Source organism: Heterodontus francisci, chromosome 19, assembly GCF_036365525.1.
Source record: "Heterodontus francisci isolate sHetFra1 chromosome 19, sHetFra1.hap1, whole genome shotgun sequence".
Lineage (NCBI taxonomy): Eukaryota > Metazoa > Chordata > Chondrichthyes > Heterodontiformes > Heterodontidae > Heterodontus > Heterodontus francisci.
Window position 1 is genome coordinate 50466205 of NC_090389.1, and position 13278 is coordinate 50479482.

Sequence of the window (13278 nt, forward strand, 5' to 3'; positions counted from 1 at the left end):
CTACTGAAGCACTCTTGGTGATGGACATTGAAGTCCCCCACCCAGAGTACATTCTGTGCCCTTGCCACCCTCAGTGCTTCTTCCAAGTAGTGTTCAACATGGAGGAGTACTGATTCATCAGCTGAGGGAGGGTGGTAGGTGGTAATCAGCCCATGTTTGGCTTGATGTCATAAGACTTCATGGGGTCCGGAGTTGATGTTGAGGACTCCCAGGGCAACTCCCTTCCCACTGTATACCCCTGTGCCGCCATCTCTGCTGAGTCTGTCCTGCTGGTGGGGCAGGACATACCCGAGGATGGTGATAGCAGTGTCTGGGACGTTGTCTGTAAGGTATGATTCCGTGAGTATGACTATGTCAGGCTGTTACTTGACTAGTCTGTGGGGCAGCTCTCTCAACATTGGCACAAGTCCCCAGATGTTCGTAAGGAGGGCTTTGCAGAGTCGGCAGGGCTGGGTTTGCCGTTGTCACTTCCAGTGCCTAGGTCGATGTTGGGTGGTCCATCTGGTTTCATTCCTTTTTGACTTTGTAGCGGTTTGATACAACTGAGTGGCTTGCTAGGCCATTTCAGAGGGCAGTTAAGAGTCAACCACGTTGCTGTGGGTCTAGAGTCACATGTAGGCCAGACCAGGTAAGGACAGTGGATTCCCTTCCCTAACAGACATTAGTGAACCAGATGGGTGTTTATGACAATCGACAATGGTTTCATGGCCATCATTAGACTAGCTTTTTTTAATTCCAATTTGAACTGAACATCTTGATGCAAAGTTAAATTAAGTATCAGCATTTAACTTAAAGGAAAACTCCAGGTTGTAGAAGTAGAAATGTTTTCAGTTTGCTAAAATTATTTTGTTGATTATGTTTTGCTTGTTTCCACATTGTCCAGAATGTTTGGCATAAATAAACTTTCATTCAATGGATTGCTTTCCCTGCCCCTCTGTTTCTCCTGCCACTCTGTAAGATCTTGGTGTCACAATGCAGAAATTCCAGTGCCTGGACTGAAAATGCTGTGCCAAAACAAAGGCAGTCAAAATCTGTATTTGCCATGAGTGGATGCATAACTGGAGAATTATGCAGTATTTCACTGGTACAGTTGGTGTAATCAGAACACAGGTTGGAATGTCTGGGTGCAGGCATACCAATCAAAATTCACATTATTGTTCGAGGATGTAGAGGGCCGAAACACAACTGCCAGCTTTCCACCTGTGCCCAAAGTGAAAATTACCCCTTATCCTTCCAGTTACATTTTGCACAGTTGAGAATTTGTTCTGTGCTTTATAACATTTCGCAATGTACATTAATATGTCTATGTATCTTGATTCCAGTAAAAGTGTGATCGTGAGTAAAGCAATTCCGAACTTACATTGGCAAATTTCTCCCATTCTCCTCTAATGACTCAGTTGTAAGCAAACTCCCCAAAATGGCCAGCAAGGTCCTAATTCTGTATAAGCAAAGTAGCTTAGTGGTTATGGCAATGAATTAGCAACCCAGAGGTTCTGAGTTCAAATCTTGCAAAATTGGGAAACTGAATTTAATACATCTAATCATTTGTGTCGAGGCAGAGGACATGGCTAAAGTATTACATGAGTACTTTGCATCTGTATTCGCAAAGGAAATGGATGATGTGAAGATTACACTAAAAGAGGAGAGGGAAGTTATGGATAGGATAGTAATCGAAAGATAAGATGTACTAAACGATTATTATTACTGAAATTTGGTAAGTCACCTGGTCCAGATAGAATGAATCCTAGGTTGCTGATAGAAGGAATAGTAGAAATACCAGAAGCATTGGTCACAATCTTCCAATTCTCATTGGATACAGGAGTAATGCCAGAGAACTGGAGGGTTGCTAACATTATACCACTATTCAAAAAAGGGGAGAGGGATAAACCAAGAAACTACAGGTCAGTCAGCCTAACATCAGTGGTTGGAAGTTATTGAAAACCATTATCAGGGACAAAATAAACTTCCATTTGGAAAGGTATGAGTTAATCAAGGAGAGCCAGCATAGATTTGTTAAAGACAAATCGGGCTGAATTTTATTAGCGGGCTGCACATCACGGCGGCACGCTTTGAACTCGGCGGCCTTCCGACACTGAAGCGTCGCCGCTGAACCCCCCCACGATATTTCGCGCGGGGGCTCATTTAAATGGAAGGGGCGGAGCAGATGCCCGATGTTGTAGAGGGGGCGGCCGCTGTGTCCCCGGCCACGGCATCCGGCGCCATTTTTAAAGGGTTGCAAGCCCTTAGGAGAAATTTTAATACTTAAAGATATACTGTGAAGCATTATTTATAAACAATTTAATGAATACTGGTGGCCCTTTACCACCCACGCCCACTATTTGTTTATGGGCATTATCATCAAAAGGAACTTTATCAGCAATCCGCACTTCCCCCCCCAACCTCTTAACATTTGCCCTTCAACCCCTTCCCACCATCCCCACAGCCAATAAAAAAGTGTTTTCCCCCTCCACCCCACCCTGATAATTTAAGTCCTCCCCCTCCCCACCAGTGTCTCGCCTCAGAACTCCATATGGAGTTCTGAAGGTGCACGAGTTGCGGTTGTCGGCCATAAAATCGGCATGGGACAGCCGCCGGGACCAGGTAAGTTGATTAACATCTTATCTTAATTAATTTTAATATTCAAATGAAGGCCCTGCTGCTTGGTGGCGAAGGGGCTGGACCGAGGCCTTGCTGTCGCTGGTAAAATGCGGCAGTGCCTTCTCGGCATCGGGGGCCGTGGTGGGCTGCTCCCGCAAGTATTTTACGGGCCCCCCACCACGACCCCCCGACATCGCGGGGCTAGTAAAATTCAGCCCATGATATCTGACAAACGTGATTGAATTCTTTGACGTGGTAACATCGAAGGTTGATGAAGATCGTGCCTTTCGGAAGGCATTCGTCATAGTGTCATATGGGAGGCTTGTTAAGGAGAAGGGAGCTCATGGAATTAAGGGGAAAGTGACAGTATGGATATGGAATTGACTCAGTGACAGGATGCAAAAGGTGGTGCTGGATAAATGGTTTTCAGACTAGAAGATGGTTTGCATTGGTGTTCCCCGAAGTTTTAGGTTCATTACTCTTCAGTTTCATAAATTACCTAGATTTGGGTGTAGGCTGTAACATTATGAAGTTTGTAGATGATATGAAACTTAGAAAAGTATTAGATAGTGATGAGGATGGTTATGGGCTTCAGGATGACATAGGCAGATGGTGAAATGGGCAAAAGCATGGCAAATGGAGTTCAGTGAGGAGAGGTGTGAAGTGATGCACTTTGGGAGGACAAATGTGGAAATGTAGTATATTATAAGGCATTATTTTGAAAAGTGTAACAGAGCAGAGCGACCTTGGTCTCAACATCCACCAACCCTTAAGGCTGAAACAGCAAGTTGATCAGGTAGTTAAAAAAGCATTTGGGTTACTTGGATTTCTAAGTAGTGTCATAGAATAGAAAAGCAAAGAGATCATGCTAGAACTTAATAAATCACTGGTTAGGCCTCAGCTGGAGTATTGTGGACAATTCTGGGCACCACACTTAGGAAAGATGTAAAAGCCTTAGAAAGGGTGCAGAGTAGCTTTACCAGGATGTTAACAGGGTTGAGAAACTTCAGTTATGAGGAGATGTTGGAAAAGTTAGGACTCTTCTGCTTAGAACAAAGAAGGTTAGGAGGTGACTTAATGGAGGTTTGCAAGATGATGAGACATTTTGATTGAGTAGATAGAGAGAAGCTGTACCCTCTGGCAAGTGGATCAGTAACCAGAGATCATAGATTTAAAATCATTGGCAAAAAATCTAGAGGGGAGATGAGGAGAATTTTTTTCACACAGTGTTATCGGGAACTGAAAACTTTACCTGAAAAGGAAAAAGCTGATTCCATTAAAGATTTTGAAAGTGAGTTGGTCAGGAACTTGGCAGTGAGGAGCTTACAGTGTTATGGGCAACAAGCGAAAATGTGGAAGTAAGCATGACTGCCCTTTCCAAGACCCAGCACAGTCATAATGGACCCAATGGCCGCCTTCTATGTTTTAAGTTTCTATGAATCTGTGATTTGCAGACTAGCATCCAAAGTCACTATGGAAGCTGCTGTTTTGTTGTAAAAATCCAACAGATACACTAATGTTTATCAGGGAAGGGAATCTGCCATTCCCACCCACTGTGGCTTACATGTGACTCCTGTCCATGCTTCATGGTTGATTCTTAATGCTCTCTGGGCAACTGGAGATGGGCAAAAATTCTGACATAAAATTAATGATGCCTAGTCTGCTGCATTTGCTGATCTTATATTGTGTGCTACAGTTGCCCTTCTTGCCCCTTAAAGAGGGGAAGAATCAGCCAGAGTTCCTGCTCATGATCACTATTAAATAATTCCTGTTGCAAGTGTATGTAGATGAAAGCCAAGTAAAGACAGGATTGGGAATTGGCTGAGATTCCTCAATGAATAATAAGCCCACCAGCATTCATTGTCCAGACTCTCACATGAAAAGTAGCCATTTGGATAAGAAAGCAGAGGATGATCAGTGCATGTGGAATCATAAGCTAGCAATTTCATGAAAATAAAGTAAAAAAAACAACCACATTATACATGGCTTAACATTCTACTAATTGTAGACAATGATGCTGAATGATAGCTGTATTGCTTTTTGGATTTTTACTGGTTATACAGCTGTGGTTCAATTATTCACACATGTTGTCAAATGAGAGCTTCACAAACGTGAAAACGTGCATAACAAAATTTTAGCGAATCTACCTTCAGTCTGAAAATAAAATACACTGCTGCCACTTAAAATGGAAATTGCCAAACCCAAGACGTGGATTTTAACTCGCAGCAGGGTTGTGGTAGGAAACCGTGCTGGCAAGTTAATTTTCTATCAGCCTGTGGCAGAACAAGACCATGCTGATTTTAATTGCCATGTCTTATTATCATGCTGTTGGCCAACTTACTTTGGGAAAATCATGTAGCCCTTGGCTACCTACTGACATGACAGTCGGAATGGAGCAGGGGGTGCCATGTGGGTCTCGTGACAGGGATGTGGTGCAGGGGGAGTCCATGGCAGGGGAAGCCGCAACTTCCCTTCTGGGGCCCAGAAGAGGACTCCAGCTCCTCCTGACCCCAAAAAGGAAAGTTTAAAAAATATCAGTTTGGGCCTCCTCATCTTCTTGGTAATTCCTCAGCAGGTGTCAGGCAGGGCTCATTTGGTTGCACTCTTGCTTCATGAGTCAGAAGGTTGTGGGTTCAAGTCCCACTCCAGGAGTTGAGCACAAAAATCAAGGCTGACACTCCAGTGCAGTACTGAGGGAGTGCTGCACTGTCCAAGGTCCGTCTTTCAGGTGAGACGTTACACTGAGGTTCCAGCTACCCTCTCAGGTAGATATGAAAGATTCCATGACGAAGAAAAGTAGGGGAGTTATCCCCGGTGTTCTGGCCAATATATATCCCTCAAACAACATATTACTTAGTCATTATCACAGCACTGTTTGTGGGAGTTTGCTGTGCATATATTGCCTTCCACATTTCCTACATTACAACAGTAATGCCATGCTCACACAAGGAGAAATTATGAACTATATAATGAATTTATGATACACACCCAAAATTGATACTTTTCCTACAAAACAAAATGGAGTCTAGAGGCCAGGTGACCTTATCCTATACTGCTAATACACATGGAAGCTGCAAGAGCCCTGAGCCAATCTTCATGCCTGGACAAACCTTGGAGAAGGCATTAACATGTAAATATATAAATGACCCATTCTGTGTTAATGGCTACTTCTCTCCAACGAATTGGATTACAATGGCATTGCAGACTTGGTGACTCCAAATACAAACTCAAGAGAATTGGTGTGACAAAAACTCCACTTTATCAAGATGGAATGAAGATGAGTGACACCCAGATCCTACTGTCTAACAATGGCCTCACCATCAGACACCATTTATGTAAACAATGAAAGAAAAACTCTGGTCACATGGCAGAAACCATGTTTCTGATAAGGAGTTTTAATAAGACACATTCTGGGCAGACCAAGCCAGAAGAGAAGAGAGAGCGATCTATCTATGCTACTGAACAGACAGGACCCGGCCTAAGATTACCAGCTTTGAACTACATGTAGGCAACGACTGGAGTTTGGCCTTGTAATCCCTACCTGAGAAATAATACTAGGACTTTGCCAGTGACCTTTGGCTGGAATATAACAAAAGCAGTCTGCAGCATTGTATCCATCATCCTTAACCTCCCAGTGAACAAGGGGAAAGTTCCAAGTCTTCAGCCCGGGGAAATGCAAGTTAAACAGAAAACACTTTTAAGTCATCAGACCAAATGTATGTTATCTTTTCACCTGTATCTTTTCTTGTTATGTGTGTGTATCTGTATGCGTGTGAGAATGGGTAAAGTTGCGTACATTTTCAGGTGTTCTAAAATAAACATTTAAATTTCTTTTAAACTTACGAGAAAACCTGTCATTTGTCTGTTTGATTAGATTAGAGATACAGCACTGAAACAGGCCCTTCGGCCCACCGAGTCTGTGCCGAACATCAACCACCCATTTATACTAATCCTACACTAATCCCATATTCCTACCAAACATCCCCACCTGTCCCTATATTTCCCTACCACCTACCTATACTAGTGACAATTTATAATGGCCAATTTACCTATCAACCTGCAAGTCTTTTGGCTTGTGGGAGGAAACCGGAGCACCCGGTTGTCCATTAAAACATGATCAGGGGATAAAACTTTATTTTTTTAAACTGACTTCGGTCAGTTGAGAGGTGAAAAAGGGGAACCCATCCCTATCATCGTTTCCCTGGGGTGAAGACTTGGAATGGTGCAGGCCTGTATTCTTTACCCTTGTTCATTGGGAGGTTAAGGAAGATGGATACGATGCTGCAGACTGCTTTTGTTATATTCCATAATGACTTCGAAAGTTCTTAATTGGCTGTAAAGTGCTTTGGAATGTCCTGAGGTCATGAAAGGTGCTACATAAATGCAAGACTTTCTTTTGATTCTCTTCAGCCTGGCAGAAAAGGCACGGCTACTTCCCTGCTCAGGCATGAGTTAAAATTGCGGTTGGGATTGGCATATTTACAGGAGGCCCCTGCCAGCTTAGTCACCCACTAAAAATGCTAAGTAAAAACTGTGGTCAGTGTGATCTAGACAGCTTTCCAACAGGTAAGTAACCTGTGGCACCTTAACTGCTTACCCACCCAATTTCTGCCAGGTGGGTAGGGCTAAAATTCCGCCTGTGCTGTTGCTATGACAGGAGCTATTATTTTCATGCTGTAGTCATGCCTCAAAGTCACCCACTCCTAATCTGATTTCCTTTGAGAATACAATAGTACCCAAAGTTCTTGATATTTTTACTATTGACTTAAATTGTTTATATACATTCTGGCAAAGTTTTATTTGTGTTCATTTGGTAAGCAAACAGGAAATGATACAGTATATTAATTCATACTTCAACATAAAGTGCAGCTTTTTTGTCTTAAATCTGTATGTAAGTCTAAAGGTTTCAATTAACTGAGCATCAACTGAGTGTTGGCACAAGTACCTAATTGGTTGTAAAGTGCTTTAAGATTTCCAGTAGTTGTGAAAAGCACTATATAAATGCAAGTCTTCTTTCATCTCTACTGTTTTGATCCTGGTGTTTATTTTTGGGAAGTATGCAGTGTGTCTTTAAGACAGCACAGGATCAGTACTGCTTTAAGAACAAACAAGCCTCAAAAGTTAGAGAAGGTGCATTCTGGTTGCCATTGGATACAGCCATACAGAGTGGGAACCAACCAGCATCTTGGTTGCCTTGGACATAGCCACTCAGAGACTGAGAATTGATTATACAATGCTGCAATTAAATTTTGAACTGGCTTTTAGTGGAGACAGACTGTTCTAGCAGACAGACAGCTGGACCAGCATGAATGGAACAGAGATCTCTGATAATTTAAACTGAAGGAAGGTGAATTTTAGACTGATTATTTTTTCACCCCTCAAAATTCAAAAGCCAAATTGATACATTGAAAAGTGGTTGCGAATTGTTGATCTGCCGAGGTCATCGCTGGACGAAAGAGGAGTTGAAAATTCAGATGTTGGACATTCTTCTTCCCTTGTCGGACCCTGGATGGCTGCAAGTGGACTTTAATCAGAGGATTGCTCATCAGGAAGTGTAAATCTGAAAGGACACTTTGTTAAATGTTGTTTATATCTTAGCAGTGTTTAAGAGTTTAGTTGTTCTAATAAACAGTTAGTTTGCTGATCTAAAGACACCTGGTTTGGTTTGCCTCATTCGGGTGTTAATAGATGATTCAATTTGGCTGTGATTTGCTTTAATTTGGAAAGTGTAAAGTGACATGTTAGGTGATCAGTGGAGGGTCGGGACTGAATTGACAGTGCGTTTCTCCCACCGCAATCAGAATCATATATTTTGATTAGAGGCTTTGTCTTGAGCGGTCAGTTGTAACACTACAAATAAGTACAGTTGTAATTTACTTATAGGGTACATCTTCTGATTACATTGCTGAGTATTAGATATCCAGTCAGGCTGATTATGAATCTCACTGTGATGTTACTTTACAACCTGCAATTCCTGTTCAGTTTAAAGACCTGCTGTCACTTTTTTGGCAATACTGAAACCCATGTCATTTTTATATATTTAAAGGGCAGTTGGGACTGTTCTTCTTTGTCCTGCTGCCATTATCACAAATTATTGTAATGCAGAGGAAAAACTGATTCTTTTCTCATTTTGCCTCTAAATGGTACTGCACCCAAACTTCTTCTGATGTCTGTCCCTCACTGTGCCTGAAGAGGGCACAATGATGTAAATTTAATGCAAATGAATGTCAGGGTATTGCAGCCAGACTATCTTCGACAGGTGTAGTTCACAGGCAAACTGTCCCATTTTAAAAAATGATGCTGATGATTCTTGAGTTGCTGGTCAGACACTATTTATCTTAAGAAACAAGCTGACCTTAATATTTGTTTTTTTGAATAAATACTAATTTTGCTAGTTTGGGACCTGTAATGTAAGAGCACAAGGGGCCTAGATTGATCAAGCTGCTCATTATGATTGCCAGTTGAATAGCTTTTCTTTGAACTCAGGGTATAAGTCCAAGGACTTTAGTGTTCATGCAGTGCTGAACTTTAGACATTTTAAATCCAAATACTGAGGTGCATACCATAGATTCACTACACTGGAGTCAATCAGCAAAGTGACATCCATCATTGCCTGGAGACATGCAATCGATGAAAGACTAACTCCAGTGTAAGAGGAGGCACTTTCTAATATAATATCAAAACTGCTATAAAATAATATGGATGGAAAACCCACACTGGCTGAGTTTCTAGAGTGAAAGGTTTCCTCAAAGAAGATACCAGAAGTGTGTCATTTATTAATTGCGAAAGTAGTAATGTGAAAAAGCTACTTGGCTATTCTGGTTCCAATATTGAATCCATTTCTCTTATGACATTTATTGTTTATGTTTTTAAATACCCAGTAAGGTTAAAGGTGAGGGTTGTTGCTAACATGGCTAGGAATTTTGGGGATTTGTATTTCACTCCATTATGATTTATTTGTGGCCTCTTCTGACATGGCGTAGATTCTGATTTTCAGCTATTTCATTATATTATGCAAATGTAACATTTTAAAGGCATTAATTATATTAATTCCAAAGTTTTGTATTTAACTTGCATTTCCACAAACCAGGCATTGTATGCATACAGACCTGTTAAGATTAGTTACCCATTACAAATTAATACACAAAAGATCCTCATTATCCATTTTAGCATGATTATTAAATACATCCTTAACAAAAGTTATTAATTTGATAGTTCTAGAATGAGAGATTTCCTTAGCCTACTTACAAAATAGTGGTTGAGATTTTTTTTCTACACTTGTATACATCTGCACAGTTTTTTTTTGTGGGGGGGGAATACACTTGGGAGCAGACAAACATTTTGGGGTTAAATTTTGCTATGCATATAAAGTGAAATAAAAAATACTTCATTAATCTGGCATGAGGGTGCTTATACTGGCAGAAACTGTGCACACAAATCAAAAAATACTCCACATTCAGCGAAGTTGTGAATGAACAAAAATGATTTTCATTTAGTAATATTTAAATGCAATAACATATTTCATGTCACAAGCTTTTTTTTTTGTTCTGTCAATAATCTACTTATTTGCTTCTAAGCTTTTTGATGTGTGGTATCTTCTTTCTTATTTTCTCTAACTTTGCTCGTTTCTTGCTACTGCAAGACTCAGAAAATTCACAGCAAGCTCACATCTCACATACACATGCATAAATAATATGGTTTTTTTTCATAATTAGTTTTTTATTGCTGTGAATTTTTTGATAGTTTTGCAGATTTATTTAGAGTTATCACTTGCTTCCACATCTGCATCTACATTATCACTGTTATGGTATTTTCTTTCTGTCTGTTTCTTCCACAGGAGTTTAACAAGTAATCTGCCCAATGTGAATCTACCAAATGTGAATCTCCCCAAAGTACCAAATCTACCAGTTAACCTCCCACAAATGCCTAGTTTTTCTGCTTCGTCATGGATCGCCAATATATATGACGCTGAGTGTGTATTCAATACACGTTAGGTCTGCTTTGTCACTTATAGTAACCTGGCATGAATTTGTCCTTTATTTCCTTGTTTTGCAATCAAGAAGTTGGGTAAAAATAAATTAAACCATAAATGCCATTAACCCTTCAGTGGAAATGTCTTTTTTAGATTTCTCAAGAAAAATCACTAATGATATGTATCTATATTTAAATAGTTAATATTGCCCTTTCCTCATTTACAAATAATGATTTTTTAATTAAATTCTGAACAAGCATTTTTTTCTAACATTTTGGAAACAATATCAAAAGAAGCCTGTCGCTTATAAAAATCTAATTCAGGGATGCTTGCATTTATTGGGAGTGGAAAATTCTCTCAGCAGTGTTTTTCACTTTCATGTATATGCTAGGCGATATACAACCCAGCAGGTCTCACAGAAAACTGATATATATTATATCAGATGTTATTAATCACCCACATTTATAAAAATATGCAGTATTAGCAAAGCTTCTGTGTGGTTGTCAGTCACCTCAATGCCATACTTAACATTACTACTCAGTGTCTGACAGATTATCAAAAGTACCTGCAAAAGCTTTACTATTTTATTGGTTATGCTACAGGGAAAATTCAGCACCCCTAAATCTCAGTGAGTTAGACGTGTTACTCAATGGTTTAACTGCACCAATGTTTGGCTGCCAATAGCACTATATAATGAGGAACTAAGAAACTAGATACAAGAAAGAATGGTTTTAGTTTTGGTTCCCAAAGATGGTTGATCCCTTGTAATTTTTGCATTTTTGTAAATGCCCTAATTTGAATTATTTAAAAGGAAACATTTTAACAAAGTGATGTGTAAAGTTGTTAACTGTATGCACATTTAACAGTTTAAATGTGTTTAGATTGCTCAAAGCACATTATACATCACTGCAAAGTGGAATCATTCCAATGACAATAAAAAGCATTTTCATGCCGGGTTGACTATAGGGAAGACTAGATTAGGAAACACACGAAAATAGAAAGCATAAGTGCTTTTCCATTTTCCTCTGTTTGCATGCTTTGTGATAGTTTGGAAAGATATGGATCAATCATTACAGGAAAGCTAAGTTAACAACCACAATAAAAACTTATTAGAGTGCACCCCATCCTCATTACAAGCCTTTCAGTTCTAGAACTATCTCTGACTTTAGACTACTGGATGTTGACTCACAATTTACTTGTGATACATTTTACACTATGTTATGAGACGTTTACTATAACATGCAACTCATTATAACATGCATAATACTTTGGCTGCCAAGGACAGTTATATTGAGGATGGAATGTACTTTTAATGGTGCTTGAGAGAAATTAGGCTGATAACACATATAGCTCGTAATCCTTGGTTGTGTGGTTGTGTTCTTGGTTCTCCAAAAGTAATGGCATTAAACTTCAGTATGCTCACAGAAAGTGCTTTGTTGTGACATGGATATGTTATGTCAAAATTGAGTAGACTACAAAATGCTTGATTCTATATCTTTCCAATGGAACTGGACTATTTCCAACTTCTTTCAAGCAATATTTCCAATCCCTTTCATGCAATAGATAAATTACTTCAACTATAATTTCTGTAGACAACCAATAAGAGTCCCAAAAACAAATGAACCCTTTTAGGAATATGTTCCTGTCACCACAGAGTTTCCACAAGGTGAGGGTTACCTTGGCATGCTGGGATATGGTCTCATCCCACGGTAGCTTTCTCCATGCTCTGAAGCATTCATTACTTCAGTGCAGCTGGCATCCATCATATTGGAAACGCACGCTGCCATATGTTGTTTCTAAAGATGATGCCAGCAGTAATGGTAATGCATGGTGTGTACAACATCTAAAAAAAAGTACAGTGTTGGCATTAGTGGTTTGCGAGGATGCATTACATGAGACAAGAAAATGTGTTTCAAATCTCACAGTGAAGCCAAGCTGCTAGAATTCTGAATTACATGGGTACATTTCATCAAAGGGTATTGGTCGTAACTCGCCTACATATTTTATGCTGTTCAGGATTTTCTGTGGAGAAGCATATTTGAATCTTTCAAAATTATTTAGTCATCATCCCCCAAAATATGACAGCTATTGGCTAAGCGGCCTAAATTGTTACAGGTCAAGGGAACAGCAAACCCTCGCCCACCACTAGTTACCACTAAGCCACCTGATCCCCAGCAGCTAGTTATTCTTGTTTTTGAGAGACATGTTTTAAAGAATGCATGAAATCACAACACAAAATAATCACATACATTCTTGTGGTTATAAACCCAGGTTACTTTTTACCATACACTTTTAATAAACATACTTATTCTCCAGCAATTTCTAAAACTTTTCCTTTGCAGTTGGATGAATTATTAAGTGTTACATAATATGAGACGACAAACCAGATAAGGTGTATGATAAAAAATAAAATCCAGAGTTCTGACTATGGAGACCTTATACCCAACATCTTTCTTTTGCTTAAGACTGCTGTGCACCCCAGTTACAGTCTGCATAATCGGTGACAGTGGCCCGAGACTGACTCTGATGACTGTTTTCCCTGTTTTTTCAGCAATGGCTCAGGAACCTCAGAAGATCTGTTCTGGAAGCTGGATGCTCTGCAGACCTTCATTAAAGATCTGCATTGGCCAGAGGAGGAGTTTGCAAAACACCTGGAGCAAAGACTAAAGCTCATGTCCAGCGATATGATTGAGTCATGTGTTAAAAGG

The 13278-nt window shown here is 39.9% G+C and overlaps 1 protein-coding gene across 5 annotated transcripts in view; it reads left to right on the forward strand.

Moving 5' to 3' along the window:
* cadpsa (Ca2+-dependent activator protein for secretion a) overlaps positions 1–13278 on the forward strand; it is a 593453-nt gene that overhangs the window by 476724 nt on the left and 103451 nt on the right. For 3 of the 5 annotated variants that reach the window (XM_068051590.1, XM_068051591.1, XM_068051592.1), the window contains 2 exons: positions 10436–10570; positions 13122–13277. In XM_068051590.1, the coding sequence (XP_067907691.1) occupies positions 10436–10570; positions 13122–13277 (291 nt within the window). The remainder of the gene's footprint in view (positions 1–10435; positions 10571–13121; position 13278) is intronic. The other 2 variants (XM_068051593.1, XM_068051594.1) reach the window with 1 other exon arrangement.